Consider the following 22,046-nt stretch of genomic DNA (forward strand, 5'->3'; position numbering starts at 1 on the left):
TGTAAAAAAATCAATAAAATATATATTTAAAAAAACAAAAACAAAAAACAAACAAACAAACAAAACAACAAAAAAACAACCCCTGCTGTTCATGAAAACAGATGACCTCTTAAATTTCATTGTATGACCTAGGGACTAAAATGTGAGAAAAGGAGATTATGGATGTTAGCATAATCAGGACATTGTTGATTATAAAAAGAATAAGTCAGTCTAACTTCTCACAGTTCCTTTCCGGTGTGATAAAAACTCTCAGACTTTCCTTGTCAGGATTTCAACTAGGGCAAATGTGCATTAGACATCAACAATGCAACCATTAAGCCCTGGGTGTTCAAAGATGAATGTGATCTAGCTGCTGCGCTAGAGAGTACTCGATCTCATAGAAAATAGCCATTGTTAATGTAAATTTTCTGCACCAAAAGTATTTTTTGGTGATAATATTTGAGGCCCAGTGATCAAAAATACCTTCTCTATTGAAATTCTCACATAACTCATTCTCTGTGAGGCCAGGCTTGTGTTAAAAAGGCATGACTGTCCACACCATGGGCAAAAACAGATTTTGTATGGATTATAGAGATAAATGTGAAACTATAAGGATTCTAGGGGAAAACATAAGAGAATATCTTAATGACTTCAGGGCAGGCAGACTTCTTAAATAGGACACAAAATATGCTAACCATAGACGGAAAAAAGTGGGCAAATTAGGCTACATTAAAATAAAGAATTTTAGTTCATCACATGATACCATTAATAAAATGAAGTCTATGAAATGGGAGAAGATTTTGCAATATAAATATTCAACAAAGGACTTGTGTTGATAAAATTGATAAAAGGTAGATTACCCAAAAAGAATATGGGAAATAGACTTGAATAAGGTGACTTGGAGTAAGAGGATGTTGGTTGTCTTGATTGGAGTTAGTGACTGGAAGGGAGCACAAGAGGCTTCTGAGATTCTGGTCATAATGTCTGTTATGTGGGTGTGTTTACTTTTGGAAGTCCTGCAAATTATGTACTTTTCTGTAATTTCATTGAAAATGTTTACATAAAAAAGAAAATGCCTTGTTTCCAGGAGGAACAAAATATTCTCAGAGGTTAACACTGACTGCAAATTATCCCTCCTCACGGAGCAGTGCCTCTACTGTGAACGCAAAGGAAGTGTTGAGAGCATGGGTTTTGCAAGGTGGCCAGGGCAAGTCCAATTTGTGGAATCATCCTACACACAGAGTGGCTACAATATCCTAAGAAAGGAGGAGGAAAGACCATTTATGGAGGAAGCACTAAAAATGAGGTTGATTGCTTTACAATTTTGGGCATGGCTGACTCAGCCTGTAATCCTGTTTAAGCCACCATTGATGGATCACCTATCATGTGTCCGGGTGTTGAAACAGGCACTTTCTGTGCATTAAAATGTTTGATCCTTACCACAATCCTGGGAGGTAGGCACTATGCTTATCCAAATTTTCAGATGAAGAAACTGAGGCTTAGATTAAAGAACTTGCTCAAGTTCTAGCTGGAACATATTGGCAAGCTGCAACTGGAACCCATGTCTGTGTCATTTGAAAGCTCACCCCCTTTATATGTCTGTTATGTTGCCTTTAAAAATTGTATTTGATTGAGCATAATGAAAAGAAAAAAATACTTACATAATATATGTAATGTTTAAATTTGATGACCGGAAACACTTTGAAATCAATTTTAAAGTCTGAGATTTACTGCACTACAGGTTTTTTAATGAACTGGAATTTTCCTTTTCTGTTGTAACATGGTTAGGAATAACTGGATACGGGGTGGATGGAGGACTGAGAAATCATCCAGGAAACAAGTCAGATTATTATAGGAATGCCCTTGTATGGGTGACCCACGAGCCCTTCTCTGTGCGTTAGGGACATTTTAATAATCCGAGCAATTGCCTTTGATAGGCATACTTTGTTTTCTGCTTATTAATGACTCCCTAGGCTAGATTTTATTTCTCTTACCACTAATTCAGATACAGAGATAGATTAAATGGATGCTGCTAACTGATCGCCACATCACTGTCTGCATATCAATGCTCTCCTGCCTGCTTGGGTATGAAGAGAAAGAGAGAAGGAAAAGGGTAAGCCAGATATTCGTGGTAGCTGAATTTGTTTTAAAAGACAAATTCTGGAACAGAATTGTGAGATACACAAATTATTGATATTTGTGCATGGTTAGCTTTTTGGGATTGCCCTACTTAGGATATACATGTCTTTTTTCCTTCTTCTGATACAGAATGGCTTTGTGTCCACTCAGGTAGATATATAATACTTTGAGTTCTTTTGCTGCTGTTTTTTGTTTGTTTGTTTTCAGGGCCTTCATGTTTGCAGCCTATGGAGTGTTTATAGCATTGGAATAATATCACATCTCTAAATGAAATTTGGAGAGGTGGAAATTATTCCAAATGTGTCTCCCCAACAATCCAGTCAGTGGCCGTGGAAGCAATATGGCGGAAAGGCACATGATCTGATTTGAATAGAAATATATATGGGTATGGTTTTAGAGCTTTCTGTTTACTAAAAAAAATCTCCCTTCTTTATCCTTGGGGCTAGTTATTCCATGTTTATTGCTGTGTAATACACAAGAAAGAAGCACTATACAAGTTGAAATAATTGAAAACACCCACATCCAACTCAATTTGTTTTATTTGAATCCATCTAGTTACATGGACTTGTTTGACATACTGCAGATGCTTAAAAAACCTGGACAGGAGCTCTGGATTGCTTTTCTCTTATTTTTGAAATGTAGAACTTCTAGTTTAGAAGTCGATTTCTCTTCAGAGAATATGTAATTATTTATTAATTTGATTAGCTCTGTACATTGTGCTTTGAAGCAATTCAGAGTACTGTAGCAGCATCTGTTGTAACGTCATTTGGAGGCTGCTACATTTCAGAAATAACCCCCAAATGCTTTGATAATACCAGTTTGACATAGATCAATAGAGGCAGTGCCATGGTGCTGCATAAGGATTCTTTGTCTTGGCTTAGTGTTGGTAAATTGATACTCTCAAGTATATAACCAAGGTGGTCTTTTTGAAGGAGGGTAGCTTTTTATTGAATTTTGTTTTTCCTCCTTCCTTGAAATAGTGACAACTGTCATTTTCCTCCTTCAAACAATAGCATCAGTGATTTTGTAAATAGAAAATCATTTTCCAGGCAGGCTTATGTCTATGCTGGCAACCATTTTATACACATGGCCTCATTTAAATGGCCAGGACTTCAAATGTGTAAATGGACAAGTTTTTAGGCAATTTGGTTAGGCTTTCCAATCTCGCCTCTCCATTTCCTGTCTAAACAACTTCTCCCATGTCCACAGCATGTTTATACAACATTGAATAAAACTTCTAATGGGAAATTTCTTCCAGGTGACCTCCCTGAGAGGCTGGACTGTGAAGAAACCTTAAGAAACCCGACCCTGATGAAATTGCCTCCGTTGAGAATATTACTCGGTGCAGAAACAAGGAACAGAATTTAGTTATTTTTGGTTCTTGAATAAATGAATTCTGTTTCTTTTTGTGTAGGTGGCAGAAAACATTAACCCCTGCATAAGGTCCCATCTCAGTTGGAAATTGAACTTTTGGTTTCTTTGAGTCAGTAGAACCTTTGAGAAAATAATGTTAAATTGTTTTTATTTGAACTTCAAGCAAGTTTGGAATCGGCTCTGCTGTCTGCCTATCTTTTATAGAAGTCTCTTTTCTAGGGTTGTCTGTCTTTACATCTAATTTTCTGGAGGCGGAGACTGTGATTATCAAATGACCTCCCACTCAGCACCACATGTGGGTGGATACTAATAAATCCTTTCTTAACCTTCTAGCACTTTTGGAGAAATCAATCAGTAGAAGGCGGGACACCGAAGCCATACAGAAAGCCAAAATCCTTTATTCATCTTGCATGAATGAGAGTGAGTAATCTATAATAATAAAAGCATAATATGCTAATTAGACCAGACAGCCAAATGTACTTCCAAATAAGCCGCAGCAGCTGCGAGGGCCGAGGGCAGGCAGCCGTGGTGGCCGGCAGCGGCAGGGTGATGGGGGCAGCGCCTACTCCTGATCAGCCCAGTCGCCTCCTGCAGAGGGAGGCTGGAGGCAGTGGCAGCGGCAGGGTGATGGGAGTGGCGCCTTACCCTGATCAGCCCAGTTGCCTCCCACAGAGGGAGGCCCAGGGTGGGGAGCGGGCCTAAGCCGTCAGTAGGACATCCCCTGAGGGCTCCCAAACTGTGAGATGGGGCAGGCTGGGCTGAGGGACTGCCCCTCCATGCATGAATTTTCGTGCACTGGGCCTCTAGTAAATCAATAAAGAAATAAAGAAAAATAAATAAAATATTTAACACCCCTATTCTTCAGAGTTCTTTTAATGTTTAAAGATATTATTTAAGGAAAGGAACAACTCTCAAAAACTGGGTTTTGACTAGCCCTGCCCTGTCTTAACGTTCTCTTGCTGGTTTGATGGAGAAAATGATTCTATTTCTATGGCTTGGATTCTTTAGGTATCAGTTACTCTATGAGACATTTGGGTGGGATCAGAAGGTCAAACCCCACTATATGTGGTACAGAGACCAGAATCTAGAGGCCAGGTCTGGTCTGAGAAGGAACCTGGGAGGGAGGGCACTTGGGAGTATTGCTAGTCCCCTAAGGACCTACTGGGGCCTAGAGAAATCCAGATTCCCAGGCAGGCCAGGCTCCTGCTTCTCCATCAGCCTGAGAGTAATCTGTTGGTTGTCTTAGGCATGTCTCCGTATCTTGGGTCTGATTGGAGTTAAAAGAGATACATAATTTTATCTCATCTGCTCTTTCAAGGTCATTGCAGAAAGAAGCCAGTGCTTCTGGGAAGTGTGTTAACTTGTTTAGGATTTTGGGTATTATTCAGTGAGCTAGACGAGAGCAGAAAAAGTTGATGAAAGAGTCTGAAGCATTAATTCACTTTTATTGGGGTGTGATTGGTTTTATTGAGCAGTTGCTTTTACCTAGGGTTGTTCCTTAGCATTGCAGAGTATTATCGGCCTAACATCGCCCATTGCCTGGGGTCAGTGTAGTAAGTCCATCTTTTATAGTAGGGAATATCCAGCAGGTTCCCTAGTCAGCTCTCCTGGCAAGAATACCAGGTTTAGACAGTGACATTGCTGTGTGAGTCATAGGTAGCTCTGTCTCTGGTTATCTTCAGTCTACGGCACCTCTCCATAACAGCTGAAATGTTAAGTTGGAGTCTTAGGGAATTTTCTCTTGAGAAGATACCTTTGCATTCTAGCTTGGAAATCCAGTTTGCAATTCTAACTCTCCCTTAATCTTTGTTCCCTTTCAGAAGCGATCGAAAAGGCAGATGCCAAGCCATTGCTACACATCCTGCGGCACTCACCTTTTCGCTGGCCTGTGCTCGAGTCTAATATCGGTCCTGAAGGGGTTTGGTCAGAGAGAAAGTTCAGCCTTCTTCAGACACTTGCAACGTTTCGTGGTCAATACAGCAATTCTGTATTTATCCGTTTGTATGTGTCCCCTGATGACAAGGCATCCAATGAACACATCTTGAAGGTATAGTGAAGACTTGGTCATCCCGTTTGTTCTGTCCAAGGTTAGATTTTTGGGGTGCTTCCTAGGGAAAGAGACTCATACCACCTTAGTGAAATGATAAGGAAAAATTATGTTAAACATTAGGATCTAGAGCAGTGGTTCTCAACCTTCCTAATGCCGTGACCCTTTAATACAGTTCTTCATGTTGTGGTGACCCCCAATTTCATTGTTACAAACTGAACATAATTAAAGCATAGTGATTAATCACAAAAACAATATGTAATTATATATGTGTTTTCCAATGGTCTTAGGCGACCCCTGTGAAAGGGTCGTTCGACCCCCAAAGGGGTCGCGACCCACAGGTTGAGAACCTCTGATCTAGAGTATTACCCCCTTCACAGATGTGCAGACTGTAAATCATGAACAAACCAGTTTTATTAGCCTTTTAAGAAGCTAGTGAGCAAGTTAATTTCAAGTGATCTGTGATCTGGCCCTCAATGTCTACTCTAAGCATGTGTGGGCACCTAAATTCCAGTGGGAAGAGAGCTGCAAAGACTTCCTTCTTTTTTTTTCATTTAGCATGTTCTTTTTTTATTTTTCAATTACAGTTGACATTCAGTATTATTTTATATTAGTTTCAGGTGAAGAGCACAGTGGTGAGACACATATAATTTGTGAACTGATCCCTCAGTAAGTCTAGTACCCACTCTGCACCATACATACTTATTATGATACTAGAGGCCCGGTGCAAGAGATTCGTGCACTCTGGGGGGCGGTCCCTCAGCCCGGCCTGCGCCCTCTTTCAGTCCGGGAGCCCTCGGGGGATGTCCAACTGATGGCTTAGGCCTGCTCCCTAGCCTTAATGCTGCCATGGAGGCGGGAGAGGCTCCCGCCACCGCTGCTGTGCTTGCCAGCCGTGAACCTAGCTTCTGGCTGAACGGGCACTCCCCCTTTGGGAGCGCACTGACCATCAGGGGGCAGCTCCTGCATCTGATCATCTGACCCCTGGTGGTCAGTACACATCATAGTGATCAGTCGTTCTGCAGTTTGGTCGATTTGCATATTAGCCTTTTATTATATAGGATTATTGTGCAAAGACTTTCTGAACTCTCTTCTTCCCCTCACCTTCTCATTCCCCTGACAAAGGAGAGAACACATGCCATGATTCCTTGTTCCTCCATCACTAAAGTCTTCTTGCATATATGCCTAAAATTTCATTGTCAAATTCAGTCTGAATCTCTCCCTTTCCTTTCATAAGATAAAGTGAAACTTATTCCAAGTGCTTGGCTTGCATTTTCTATTGGGAGAGTAAGCATCCCTTCTCTTCCAAGGAATGGGCCACACAGACATACCTTGACACAGATTGGTAAAATCAGGAGACTACCAACAATGAAAGATTCATCAATAAAAGAGCTTGGCAAGACTTCAAATAACATTTCTCAAAATGTTTTGTTTTGATTCTACCATTTTTTTGTTTCCTCAGTTACTTTGACTAATAATAAAAATTTTATTGAGCCACTGCTTCCTCCCTCCCAGTTCTGTCCTTTTTTGAGCTAGAAAATATTAATAATATATTTATATTCAAATCATAGAAGTATAAAACTTTTAGACTGTGTTACCCTTTCCTGATATATCAAATTTTTAAAATCCACATTCTGGAATTAATTTGTTTTATTTTTATTTTTTGTTAATCCTCACCTAGGATATTTTCCCATTGATTTTTAGAGAGAGTGGGAGAGATGGGGAGAGACACAGAGAGAAACATCGATGTGAGAGAAGGACACATCAATTGGTTGCCTCCCGAATGTGCTCCAACCAGGGCTGGGGATCAAGCCTGCAACCGAGGTACATGCCCTTGACCAGAATCGAACTTGGGACCCTTCAGTCCACTGATAGATACTCTATCCACTGAGCCAAACCAACTAGGGCTAGAGTTTTTTTTTACACCAAGCAGCTGGCAATTTTTTTCTGGAAAGGATCAGATGTAAATATTTTGGGCTGTGTGAGCCATGGGATCTCTGTCTCAACTGCTCAACTCTGCTGTCGTACCTGGGAAAGCAGCTGTAGACATGAGTGGGTGTGTGGCTGGTTGGCCTGCAGGCTGTAGTTTGCCCATATCTACCAACAGTGGAAGTCTTTAGAAACTGAAAGAATTCCCATCTACTCAAGAGAAAATTCTTAGTTCCAGTGACAGCTGTTATTTCCATGTTGGGTGATAAACAACACAGCACTGACACATATTCTAATGCTATCAGGGCAAGGCATGCTGTGCAAGACACAATGATGGTAATGGTCCAATTGACCTCTGCGTTGTGTCAATAGATTACTCTCTTTTAAAAACAAACAGAACAGCTTAAGAACCCATCAACAGCCTGATGTTCCCCACCCCTGTCTTAAAGCATGACCAGGCAACTGGTCAGAACCATTTGGTTCAATTTTTGTAACCAACATAACACTCAGATTTCAAATTCAGGTATGTGAGAAATGGGCATTTTCTTTAGTCAATTTCATCACTGACTGAGCTCCCACCCCACCTTTTAGTGGGAAATTGAACCAGTCTAGTCACTTCCCTACCTACTGGTTGCCCCATTTCTCAGCCTTCTTCTTGGCTACTGGGAGACCCTCCAATCATCAGTTACCTGTTTCTGAAAATAAACCCACTATCCCAGTTCATGTTGCCCTTCAAGTGTGCGTCTCTGCTGCTGGGGCCCTGGGCCCTCACTCCCTCTCAGATCCTGCCACTTTCTAGGGACATTGATTGGTCCCTCTGCTCAGGAGACATTTTGACTTCTTTGGCTACCTAGAAGAACCTCTTTTTGCTTTGGGAGAAGTCTCCCTTACCTCAAACCATCCTCCCTCAATGTACTTAGACTTCCTTTACCTCTGTGGTGAGATGTTACAGGATTTATCACAGGCTTAAATGGCAGAAACATACAGAAAACAACAGAAGTTGATGCCCCCAATCCTTGTTACATGTATTTGGGTTTATTTATGTAAGGGGATAACAAGAATGAAGATTTAAGGGATAGTGAAATACTTGAATATATGTGATCATGAGGGTTTGGAAGGCCAGGGTTGTCTCATCAGTATGTGTTACTGAAACACTGACTTAAAGTCATCATCACTCAGTGGCCTGCTTTTGTCTGACTCATAGCAAAATCCCAAAGTATGACAAGGACAGCCTTTCTTAGAAATGACGTTTTTCTCATTTCTTTGTCTGTCCTTTTCTTATATCATAATTTGTCAGATGCTTCTTTTTTTTATTACTACTTTGCTTCCTAACCTGAGGTTTATTGCAGTTGGAGAAAAACAATTCATATTTCAGTTCAATGTGTTGGGTTTCCCAAACAGATATTTTATTTTCAACTTGCAATATTCAGACATAAGAATTTAAAAAAACCAAACAAACCTCAAATAACAGTGTCCTAATGTTGGCCTCTTGAGAAAGTCTTTTGCCTCAAGACTTTGTATGTTCCTAATGAGATTTAGTTGACAGACCTTATTTAATCTGTTTTGTGTATTTAAAATGTTCCCTAGAAACCATAACAATGTGACGGTTTAAAAAAGGTCAGGTAACTTCATTTGAATCATTGAGACTTTTACAATAAGTGGATTAAACTTCATTTCATCAGAGGGAAGCTTTGGCTCTCTTAATGTTGTCTACTCAATTTCCTTTCCTATGAGACTGAAGATCAAAAGATTCTCGAAGTGGTCCAAATCTAATTGAAATCCAAAACATCTTAATCATAATATTGTGTTTTGTGGTTCTGGCTTACTTAATTTTTGGAAGAAACGGTGGTATATTGGGAATTGCATTATGATGAAGCCAGGCTGGCCTGTGACTTGGTTGTTTTGAGCCAATTAGAGAAAAAGATTGAACACAATAATTTGAGGGTTTTAGTAATACACACAGACAAAGTGAATGTTATGGAAACATCTCCCCCCACCCCCATTGAAACAAGAGCAATATTTTTCTTAAAATTTTCATGACTTTGCTAACTCTTAATTTGACCTTTGTAGAATTTGTTGCTTATAAAGAAGATTTTCATGGAAAACTATGACCCTATACATAGAAAATATTTAAGCTTATAGTAAAATGAAGAAGAAAATAGAGATAGATCCAAGCAATCTAGCATTTTATAAACTAATGATATAGGAATATGGGATCCGGTTTTTATTAAGATGCTACTAATTTTTTATTTGTCTTTTAGACTTCATATCCTGTTAATTTGACCTAACATTTTTATGTCTGAATCAAATTTAAATGAGAAAATCTGCTGTTGGGATCCACATAATTTAGTCTTTAGGCAGTTGTTGACATTCAAGAAAAAAATGACCATAGATTTAGAGAAAGTTCTTTATAAAATTTCATTTTTAAATTTAATGTTGTTAAATTCATTTTTTGTGATGCATGTGTCTATAAGTTTTGACAAATGCAGAGTCATGTAATCACCGTCATAATTAAGAAATAAAATAGTTTCATCACCACCACCCAAAATTACCTCATGTTGCCCCTTTGTGGTCAACCAGTTTCCTCATCCCCAAACCCTGTTTTCTTTCCCTGTAGTTTTATCTTTTTCAGAATGTGATTACAATTTTCCCATGTTAAGGCAAGTGTGCAGTAAACCTGATTCAGGTCGACAGTGCCCTGCAACAACATAACCCAGGGCCAAAGGTGGAATCCCGCGGCCCCGCGAGGAATCGGGCTCCCTCCTCTCTGGTTCCAGGGTGTGTCACCCGAGAACCACTGCTGCCAAGTCACTGCAGCTTGGCAGCTCCTGCATTGAGCGTCTGCCCCCTGGTGGTCAGTGCACATCATACCTACTGGCCGGTTGGATGGTTGCTAAGCCTTTTATATATATAGATTAATTATTGTTTTTTCCATTTGAACAACTGTAAACCCATTTTTGCCCCATCCTGCATGTGATTTTTAAATATTTTCTCTGTAGCTTGTCTTTTTGTTCTCTTTCACAAAGCAGTACTTTTTAATGTTGATGAAGTCTAATTTATTTTTTCTTTTATGGATTGCAATTTTGCTGTCATATCTACTTTGTCTAACCTCAGGTCACAAGATTTTCCCTTCTAGAAGTTTATAGTTTTTAGGTCTTGCATTTAAGTCTATGATTAATTTTGAATTAATTTTTGAGCTATGGGTGGAGGTTCATTTTTTTTTTTTTTTTGCATATGGATGTCGAGTTGTTCTAGCATGTTCTTAGAAAAAACTACCTTCTTCCCTTTGATCACCTTTAAAGTGCTGAAAGTTTTAATTCCAATGATTATGCTATACTTTTCCATAATAATTCTAGTTATTTTGTTTCCTATTATTTGTATTTTTTTCACCTATCCTAACTGTCCAGGGAGGGTTCTAAATTTGTTAAGATTTCTCAAAATTATAATTTAAATCAATCCAACACAGTATTTTAGGGGTGGGGAAGTGGACAGTCTGTTCCATCCAGATGGGCATTTTTCAAAATACTGCGTGAGAGGAGTACTGGATCTGGCAACAAGAGACAGTGATTCTATGAGCTCTGCTCAACCATGTTACCTTGGAAAAGTCACATCACTTCTCTGGCTTTTGTCTCCACCCATCAAGTAAGGGGGCAAATCAGATAATCTCTAAGAACTATTCCCATTCAAATATCTTTGAGGTTATTTACTATTGATAGAACCTTGAAAGGGGTAGAAGCCATGAATTGGGGAAGCACAGGCAGGTTTCTGATACTTCATAGTATCTATCATTGCTAAAGTGTCTATTTACTGGTAGATCTGAGTGTACTGAGTTGTTTTTGTAATGGTAACACAAGCTCAAAATATGACTGGGATTTCAGATCTCATGACTCTTGTTAACATGGTACATAATAATTTACAGTGCAAGCAAAATACTTTGTTTTTATTTCAACAGCTGGACCAAGCAACGCTCTCCCTAGCTGTGAGGGAAGACTACCTTGACAATAGCACAGAAGCCAAGTCTGTAAGTTTTATATTTCAACTCTGCACCTTGTCAGGCTGTTGATGGGTTCATAAGTTGTTCTAGAATTTCTTTTTTTTTTTTTTTTTTCTTTTTTATATACACAAATGTGGATGAAACATAAATCTAAAAGCAACAAGTAATAATTAAAAAAAACCCACACACACCTACATAACATCTCCCAGGTCAAGTAATAGAACATTGCCAGACCCTAGAAGTTTTCAGTGTGTCTCTTCCCTACTATTCTGACTTTTATTATAATTACTTCCTAACTTTTTATTATCTTTTACCACCTATGTATTCAGGCATCCCTAAAATCATAATTTAGTTTGACTTAGTTTTGGACTTTATATAAATGCAAGCACACAATATGTATTATTTTGGACTTCTTTTGTACATTATATTTATGAAATCCACATTGTTGCTCATAGTAATTATGACTTTTTTCTGTAGACTTTTGGGTTGGTTCCAGCATTGGGTAATTATGAACAATGCTGCTTTGAGCATTCATACATATAAATGTCTGGGGAATGAAATTTGCTAGAAGGGGGACTGCTGGGATGCATGCAAGACATATTTCACCTCAACCAGACAATCCATTTTCCAAAGGAATTTGTACCAATTTACACTTCCCCCAGCAGTGGGTAACGTCATGGCTCTACATCCTCCCAACCGTGTTATATAAGACTTTCAACTTCAGATTTGATTTTTCCAAAAGCTGCCACCTCAACTTTTAACAAAACATAATCTAACAGAAAAAAACAACTGCATTAGTCCTGTTGCCTCCTTTCATACAAGTGACAGTGGCCCAGAATTTGGTTTCATTTAATATGGTTTCAAGGCTTTTCACAGGGTGGGGCCATCTCCTGAGCATATATTTCACTCTGTTCAAATCTTTCAGAACTGAACATTGTCTACCTCTAATGATCAGGTGCATGGAGGGAATCAGGTTTAAGAAGAAATTATTCTGAAGCATCAAAATGACATGTCAAGAGGCAGGCTATTTGCCAAGAGAGCAGAAGCAGAAGCAAGACATGGCACCACCAGTCTTTGCGAGGTGAATGCCATCTGACCACTTAACTATTGTAGGTTTTCCCTTTCTTTCAGGTGGACTAGAAAGTGATAGAACTGCTGGTGAAGAAAGCTGTAAACACTCAGCACACTGCCCACATCCGTTGCCTGCACTTAGTGAGGACTTGCTCTGCCTGCCACTCGCTGTCAAGAAGGGAAGGACCTCCCCCCCCACCCCTTTGTAGTGCTGCTCAAAGATTTCAATCAGAGTACAGTCATGGTTCGTTAGAAGATCACATCTAAAATAATGCTGGTGAGAGTGAGAAAACCACTTGAGAGTTAACAGGAAACATTCATTTGAAACTAGAAATGCAGATAGAAAAACACATGTATTTCAAGTGTCCTAGAATAAGGAAATTATGACTGTTCATTGAGCACATACAAATGACTTTGTATCAAGCAATTCATATACTAGTACATTGTCATACTGAACCTTCCCAACAATCTGAGACCTGAATACCCTTTCCCCTCCCCGTTTCCCCCAAGCCTCTTCAACCTGGGTCACTCCTACTCATGGTTCAGTGCTCATCTTAAATGCCTTTTTTCTAGGGAGCCTCCCCTGACACCCCAAGCCCAGGTTGACTCTAACTCCAATGCATTCCAATTGTCCCTGTGCTTCTCCACCTTAGAACTTCACATACCATATTGTAGTTTCCTTTTTGGGGGTCTCTGTTTCTCTATCAGATTGTAATTTCCAAGATAATGGAGACTATTGTAGTTGTAACTCAGCATTACCTCAGCCTATGGTCTAAAGTGGGGGGGGCAAAAAATATATGGTGAATAAATGAATGAGTATCCTCATTTTAGAGAGGAAGTAGAAGCAAAGGCAAGATCAGAGTCCTGGGTGGCCAGTTTAGTTGTATTTTTGAAGTGGTTGTTTGCGGCAGCAGTCTCCGGTGTTTACCTATGCCGCCATCTTGGTCTCTCCCTGTTCTAGAATTTCTGACACTGCTGGAAAGGAGCAGTGTGGTGTGTTTTTTGTTTGTTTGTTTTTATTTTTTTATTTTTTATTTTTTTAGAGAGAGAGTGGAAGAGAGAGGGAAAAACAAAGAGAAATATTGATGTGAGAGAAACACATCAATTGGTTGCCTCCTGCACGATCCCCGACCAGGGCCTGGGCCGGGGAGGAGCCTGCAACCTAGATACGTGCCCTTTTTCCAGAATCGAACCCGGAATCCTTTGGTCCACAGGCTGATGCTCTATCCACTGAGCCAAACTGTCTAGGACAGCAGTGTGGCTATTTGATGACCATATTTCCAATTAAGGAACCAAAGGCTTTTTATTCAGACATAAATGGCACTTCTGGAAGTCTGGGTATCAAGGCTGTACAAGTCCCCATGCTCAGTGCTCTCATGTTGGAGCTGGGGAGACAGCACACCCAAATGAAGTAACTAAGAAATTAGCTTGCAGTCATTCCTCAGAAGTACAGAGAGCTCACTACACATTTCAGAAGTAACATGTGGGGAGGGATACCCTCTCAAATAATGATTCTTAAATTGTACTGCTTAAGAATCACCTGGGATTCTATTAAATGTATGATTCTTGGGCCACAGCCCTGGAGAATCTGATTTAGTAGACTTGAGGTAGAGCCCAGGAATCTGTTTTCTTATCAGGTTGCCCCAGATTAATAAGAACCAGATGGGATCAATCAGGTTAGATTTTTTGGGTTGACTGGGAAACCTACATTTTTTTTTATTTTTTATATTGGACTAGAGGCCCGATGCACAAAATTCGTGCAAGAGTAGGCCTTCCTTCCCCTGGCTGCCAGCACCGGCTTCCCTCTGGCACCCGGGCCCCAGGCTTCCCTCTGGCCGCCAGTAGGCACCTGGGACCGGGGCCTCCCTCGCAGCCCCAGCTTCGTCCAGAAGGTCGTCCGGAAGGATATCCGGAAGGATGTCTGATCTAATTAGCATATTACGCTTTTATTATTATAGATAGGAAAGATCATTTTTTAAGGTACATTATTTACTTATCTCCTTCTCTTTGTCATACAGTAGTCCCTCCTTATTCATGGTTTTAATGGCCTGCAGTTGACCATGTTCTAAAAATATTAAATAAACAATTCCTAAGTTTTAAATGGCGCTCCATTCTGAGTAACATGATGAAATCTTAAGAGTCCTTCTCCTTCCCACCCAGGACATAGCCCCAGTTTCGTCCGGAAGGTCGTCCGGAAGGACATCCGGTCTAATTAGCATATTATGCTTTTATCATTATAGATTAGAACTGGTTCATTTATAATATTTTCAATTCATTTTGGAAACTTTGTTGAATTTCCAAAAGAGCCTCAGACCCAGGGTCTCCTCAATCAGGGAACTCTCTGGTTTCTGGCCCAGCCTGAGAACGCAGGAATTTAGACTGGGAAGTGCTGGCTCACAGTGTAAGTCCCTGCTCCTTTGCTGATACAAGACCCTATATCTAGAAGGCTCTGGAGGGCAGGAAGGTAGCCAAGATCCTAAGCAATCTTTTGGCTGAGGGCAGTCATCAAAGAAGGTTGGCAAGTTTTCCTTCTTGAAAGTGGGTGGAATGAACTTCAAAAAATATTTTTAATCCTCACCTGAAGATACATTTTTTATTTATTTTTTATTGCTTTTAGAGAGAGGGGGGGGGAGAGAAAGAGACAGACATCAATGTGAGAGAGAAACATTGATCGATTGCCTTCCATATGCACCCCAATAAGGGATTGAACCTGCAACCTAGTTATATGACCTGGCCAGGAATCAAACCCCCAACCTTTCAGTGTATGGGACAATGCTCCAATCATCTGAGCCACCCAGCCAGGGTGAAAGTGGATGTAATGAACTTTTCAGTCTGGGAGCACCTCTGCTTCTGCTGGGGTCACCACCCTATCAGCAACTAGACTTGAAATCATTTCCCCCTATAACCAGTCAAGTCCTGTGGATTCTACCTTCAAAATCTCTCTTCTACCCGATCCCTCCTTTCTATTCTTACTACTCTAGGTCAGGCCCTTGGTAACTCTTAGCTTTATTACAGCAGATAGCGTTTTGATTGTTATCTTCTTCCCTCCATTCCATTCATTCCCTTCATTGCCTCTGTAGTACCACTTGATCAATTCTCTTCTTAGTGCAGCTCACATCATACTTTTGCTCATAAGGTAGGATATAAATTCCTCATTGGGAGTTCAAGGCCTCTTCATGACCTGGTCCCAAACCAGCTTTAATGTGCCATCTTTTTATTTTCCCCCCTCAGCAAAGGCAGCTCATACACCTCACAGGAGGTCTCCTCACTGCTCCTGAACCTGTCTCCTTCAAACATTATGTCTCCGATTTCTCCAGGCTGGAATTCTTTTCCTGCTCTTTAATCTTCAAGCACTTAGCAGCTTTATTAAAGAACTTACGTTGGACTCTCTAATATTAAAGTTTGTAATTACATGTTTATCTCCCTTACACACTGAGAACCAGATCACACACTGGGAAATCAGACTTAAGTATTATTTAATTTTTCATCTGTAGCCCCCTCATATGCACAGAATGCCTAACAAGACATCTGCAGGTGTATTGATTAATTAAATATTTTTAATCAAACTGGGAATTGCAAAAGATTGTTTCTAATTGAGTCTATTTGCAAAGCTTGCTTACTGATTCAACAAATATTTATTAAGGGCCTGCTACATGCCAAGCACTGTATAGGTTGCAACGTCATAAACACAGTAAGAATAGCTTACAGATTCAAGATGTATGTGAGGAAATCTTATTCCTAAAGCATAACTGTGAGATTATTTAATACCTAGTATATTGAGTTCTTACAAGTATATCTGAAAGGAGAAATATGACCCCAAATGAGATTCTGCAGTTCCCACAAAATAAGGTTCTCCCCTCCAGTAATATGTGTCATGAAAATGGGTTTATGGACATGCAGGGAAGACATTCTATATTTGCTCTTTGCTCAGTTTCACTTCATCATTTCTCTCATCTCTCCCTTCTTTTTTTCCTGAGGGGGTGAGGAGAACTTTGTAAAAACTGTGCAAAACTAGAAAGACCTAGGGCTGCAGTTGATGGTCTTTTATTTTTTTTTTAGTGTGAAGGTGGGAAAATGGAACTGGAAGAGAATAAATCACTGTTCCCACTAGTCTTCATGGATCATGCCTCCTGCTTTTAGCAACAGCTCTTTCCCATTATTTTATTAAGCCTCTCTTGCCTGGAAAGAGGAGTCTGACCTTTAACTTTCTATTCTGGGCTCATTTGGAGATGTTTCACATATCCATAATATTGTCGGTTGCTACAAAACTAGTTCTCTTGATTCTCGGTGGCTGGACATTTCTGCCTCTCATGGAAACAGTATCCAAGGAGCTGTCACTCTTCTTTCTCCCAAAGTGGTAGGTGGGTGTTTGGTATCACATAATGACTGTACCGTACGTTGAGTACAAGTGCAAATGAAGGGAATTTATTTCCACCTGCTGCTTCTGCTCCCCGGTGTCTCTGAAACATACTTTCTAATAGACTGTTGTCATGGTCACTTGCTTCTTTATCTTTTACAGTATCGGGAGGCCCTTTACAAGTTCATGGTGGATACTGCCGTACTTTTGGGTGCTAATAGCTCCCGAGCAGAGCATGACATGAAGTCAGTGCTTAGACTGGAAATTAAGATAGCTGAGGTAAGACTTAATCTAAAATCTATTTTTTTATTTTCTTTATTTTAATGGCAGTATATCCTGAATGAAAAAAATATATAAAATAGCATTCTGTGATACTGTCCTTTGGGTCCAAGGTATAACTAATAGCACTTCCTCTGGAAAGTCTCAACTATGGCCAAAGACCCTCTGACTATATTTTCCAAGAGAAACTCCTGTATGGCTCCAATAGAAGAATAGTTATTTAATGAATCCTTATTGATTTGGTTTGAGTGGTGGAAGGTAATTTTTAAAATATATTTATTTTTATTGATTTCAGAGAGGATAGGAGAGGGAGAGAGAGAAACATCAATGATGAGAGAGAATCATTGATTGGCTGCCTCCTACATGCCCCCTACTGGGGATCGAGCCTGCAACCTGGGCATGTGACCTTGACCGGAATCAAACCCGGGATCCTTCAGTCCTCAGGTCGACGCTCTATCCACTGAGCAACACCAGCTAGGGCTGGAAGATAATTTTTAATCTAACCTACTCTTTTCCCATTGCCACTCAGGGTCAGTCTGACCTAAGATAGGGACTTAGAGAAGTCTGTCCCACCATACTGGATACACAAATTTGATGTAGAAGTGTATAGGGTGAGCATTTTTAGCTGCCTTTCTGGTACTACTTTGTATCCAGCCCTGTTTTTTCATTCTTTTCTTGCCCTGCTTTAATGAATCTCATTGTGTTACTATGTTCTGTGTAGGTCACCTTAAATTCTTCCAGGCTAATGCTGGGAACAAAAAGATATAAGAACCAACTTAAGGGAGAGTGAGAAATCCTAAATGGTTAGCTTTCTTTATAGAATAACTTTTTTTCCCTAGAAGAACCAAAGTGGAAAACCCCTATACATTCCCAAACCAGAGAGAACAAGTATCGTGAGATGTTTGTTGGGATACTTTGCTGTGGGGGGAAAAAAACTTTTGTCAAGAAACACTTGTATATGGGTTGGTAGTCTTTTATAACAAGTTGCTAAAAATCCTAAAGTTCATGTGACTCCAAGTGTTGCTTGGCTTGTGTTTGGTGAAGTGTGGTGGGATTTTGAGGTATGGAGTTGGGGTGATGGAGAAGGTGGAGGAGGAATTAGTCTTTCTCTCAGCAGCAGTGATGTATGTGTGGACCTCTCTCCAAACTTCTACTTGCAGCACAAAAAGTCCATTCCTGCGTGTCACCTTTGAAGACTGTGTGATGAAGGTCACTGCAGATGTTCTGGAGTCAAAGACTGTGCCTCTAAGCCATGTCTAAAGGCTGTCTGGATTCCCTTCCTAGGCAAATAGGAGACCCAGAGCTCTAATTTGGACTGAAGCTCTGATACATCGGGGAAGGCCTTGTTCTGAGCCAGGGATTTAGACCAAAAAGGGAACTAAAAACAGCTGGGCTGAGGCAAGACTGGGAATTGTCAAGAGGCTAAATGAAGTGACAAATCCATGGGATGGGGAGAAAGCTAGCAGAGTGCTCAAAACAGCTTTGAGGCTAAAGGGCTCCAACCTGGGGCTGCAAGCCTGAGTAGAGGGAGGAGTGGACAGTCTGAGGCAATGATTCAAACAAAACCTGGAAGATGTTTGTGAGACACATGAAGTCTCTCCTGTGGAGGGTGACAGGGGAGAAGCTAAGGGCACTGAATCATTTAGAAAAGAGGGGGCAGATGTCTACCACTCAGCCCTCTGTGTCTTTGCCTTGAAAAATCCATGGCACATGATTTTTGGCATGCTAGTAGTGCTCACTTCCATCTCTTACACCCCAGGTCACTGAGGACATTCAAAATTAGTGGGAAATAGAGTTCTAGGGAAACTTCCGAAGCTTCCCTCGGGTGGCAGGACAGCTTAGTCCAGCACAAATAAGTCATTTTAAATACAGCCATGGAAGTGTGCGTTTGACCAATCCCAGATAGAGGTGTGTGCACCAGGGGAGGTCTTAGTGATGGAGTGGCCCCTGTGATTGGAGGCAAGTGGAGTTTAATGGCAAGATTTGACAGAGGAAATGAATCTAGGCAAAGTCTGGAATCATAGTTCCCCCCTGGGCGTGGTGGTTGTGAATGGGGGTGTAAGAGAGTCCTGTGGAGGTGGTAAGCGGCAAGTTTAATGCAAGGGAACCAGATGATGGGACTCAGGGGTGGGTATGGGGAGCGACTGCCTGTTCATGGATGTGATTAGGATGGCCCATGAGGAAGGTGATCATTGCGGCTCTTTAGATTAGATTAAACATGGCAAAGGCTAGAAGCTTCAGGTTTTTTTTGGTGGTGGCAAAATGGCAAGGGCATGCATACTGGGAATGGAAAGAGTGTGAAGGGTCAGGGCTGGAGATGCTGACTTGGAAATGTGTATCAGGATGGTGAGACCAGCAGTGGGGCCAGGGGAATCTCAAAGCCAGGGAAACCAGAGGGACGAAGGGAAGTGAGGGAATGAGCTGTTGACAGAATGATTACAGGAGGCAGTGGTGCCCAGATCGTCGAGTGTTCTTCAGTGAAAATGTGGCCCTAGGGATGAAGGATGGTCTGTGGCTCCTGACACACTGAGCTCATTATCTGGACACCACAGGTGAAGGTAAGGTGTTTGTCTCAATTGACTTTGGTGTCAAAACTGGGCCAATAATAGATTTTGTCCATCCACATTGTAGGTGAGGAAGGGATTCTGGGTAGTTATATTTGTACTGAGGACAGTGTTTCCCAGTGAACAGGACAGGAAGTTTCTTTTTATTTCTTAATCTTGCCTAAAGTGATGTCTTTTGTTTTTCTCTCCCAAGTTCAGCACCACACCAAAATCTTGAAAAACCGTATGATACTCTGCAGATGTTTGCGCACATGTAGAAGGTGTCATGCAGTAAGAAACTGTTCCTTTGAAAAAATAACCAAAGTCTCCTTTCAACAGATAATGATTCCACATGAAAACCGAACCAGCGAGGCCATGTACAACAAAATGAACATTTCCCAACTCAGTGCTATGATTCCCCAGGTTGGTGAAAACAATCCAGGGGATTTTATTTTAACTGGTTAGTTTACCAGTGATTGCATTTCATCTGTGTGTAAATTTTTGCCTTGTCAAACCACCAGTCTTTTTGGTTATCATCATCTTTGTCCATTATCACATACACTATCCCTTTTCTGTGCATCAGGATGCTTTCTGCTCTTGGGACAGGAAACCTTTCCAAGATGGCTTAAAAACTTACAGCCCATTTTGCTACATGACAGAAGCTCAGACATAGGTGGCTACTGGTGTTGGTTTAGCTGCTTAACAAGGTTGTCAAAGGCCCGAATTCTTTCTTTCCACTCCATTCTCTTTAGTGTATTGGCTTTTTGACTTCATGTTGGAAGATTCAAGCATGCAAGGTGGCTACCACAGGTCCATATATCACATCTGCCATCAGGGCAGGAAGAAGGGGGAAGGGACAGTGATGGCCATATCTAATTCTTTTACCAGGAAAAACCAAAACCTTTCTAGACTGTTCCTAGGTGGCTTTCTTTTATTTCTTATTGAGTAGAATTGGGGCATGTATGTGGCCATCCCTACCTACAGGAATGGCTGGGCGTGTGAGTAGCTGGTTTTTCATTTCAATAGTGGAGGCAAGCAAGGGAGGGACCAATTCATACAGCAAGATAGTGATGCTCTGAAGAGGGGATATGTTACATTTTGTTGCTGCTTGTTTCCCCTATGCAAGAAAGGTTGTGTCAGAAGGAAGACCGGTAATGTCCTGGGGCATCTGTGTCTTTGTGGACGTGACAGTGAGTAAGGGAGAGTACAGGGGGGAAAGGGAGGAGAGAAGGAGGAGAGAGAGGGAGCATAGCACGGAGAGGGGAGTACAGGAGGGGGAGAGAGGAAATGAAGGAGAGGAGAGTTGAGGAGGGAGGGGCAGAGAGTACTGGAGGGACCAGCAGAGTGAGTGTGGGTATTACCAGGTGAGTGTATGTGTTGTCCATATGCGGATGGTATAGAACACATGTCCCATTTATGATGCAAGTAGTAGGTCTGGGTGGCCGTGACTGGGCATTTATTTTCTAGATTTGAGCAGTTGCATTTTTAATTATTTGGTTTGAAATCACAAGCAATGGATTCTGTTAAACCGACAATATTTGCCTTGCTTGCTGCCTGGCAAGAGGTACTTCACTCTGGTTTTTTTCTCTTACTCCTCAGTTTGACTGGCTGGGCTACATCAAGAAGGTCATCGATACCAGACTCTACCCTGACCTGAAGGACATCGGCCCCTCAGAGAACGTGGTAGTTCGTGTCCCGCAGTACTTTAAGGATCTGTTTAGGATATTAGGCTCTGAGAGGAAGAAGTAAGAGTTTCCTTGTGTATTTTACTGTGACTTTTGTTTTTCCTTATAAATGTTAAGGCCTTACCTCTCACATCCTTTGAAAACTGTTTTAAATGAAAGTTGCATCAAAAGAGTCTTGGGGGAAATCATGGTGCCCTTTGTGACAAATTGGCCAAAACCATCGTCTGCTGTGATTTAGTTGCTGCAATGACAGCACATACACAATGTTTTTGCTCCTTATTTCCAGTATTTCTCCATATTTTCTCTCTGAAAACCTAAATTATTTGTTAGTTTTGTGAACTAGTCATATAATAATGTTTTCTGAGACTTCCATATGAACATCTTCTCTCCTCCCCAGTTAATTCTTAGTCTATTGCTGCTTTCGCCCCCTTGTTTCTTTTTAGCCAATAAGTCACTTTGTGGCAATAAACCGAGGTACCTATATTGAAAAGACGTAAGATCACTCTGAGAGCTGTAGAAAAATTGCACCGATGAAAGAATTTCAGGAACTGTCAGGTTTTTCTTTTTAGAAAGAATATTTTAGGATTTGTTGGGGTGCTACTTTAGCACTACAAAACAAGAAACCCAAAAAATGCCCAGGAAAGATAAT

General features: G+C 40.8%; 1 protein-coding gene across 1 annotated transcript in view; it reads left to right on the plus strand.

The window, feature by feature from the left end:
* Nucleotides 1-22,046, plus strand: part of PHEX (phosphate regulating endopeptidase homolog, X-linked) — a 210,706-nt gene that overhangs the window by 50,377 nt on the left and 138,283 nt on the right. Inside the window, exons 5-10 of the mRNA XM_005870974.2 lie at nucleotides 3,826-3,912; nucleotides 5,313-5,539; nucleotides 11,421-11,489; nucleotides 17,053-17,169; nucleotides 20,052-20,135; nucleotides 21,312-21,457. Coding sequence (XP_005871036.1) covers nucleotides 3,826-3,912; nucleotides 5,313-5,539; nucleotides 11,421-11,489; nucleotides 17,053-17,169; nucleotides 20,052-20,135; nucleotides 21,312-21,457 — 730 coding nt within the window. The remainder of the gene's footprint in view (nucleotides 1-3,825; nucleotides 3,913-5,312; nucleotides 5,540-11,420; nucleotides 11,490-17,052; nucleotides 17,170-20,051; nucleotides 20,136-21,311; nucleotides 21,458-22,046) is intronic.

This window comes from Myotis brandtii, unplaced genomic scaffold, assembly GCF_000412655.1.
Source record: "Myotis brandtii unplaced genomic scaffold, ASM41265v1 scaffold326, whole genome shotgun sequence".
NCBI lineage: Eukaryota > Metazoa > Chordata > Mammalia > Chiroptera > Vespertilionidae > Myotis > Myotis brandtii.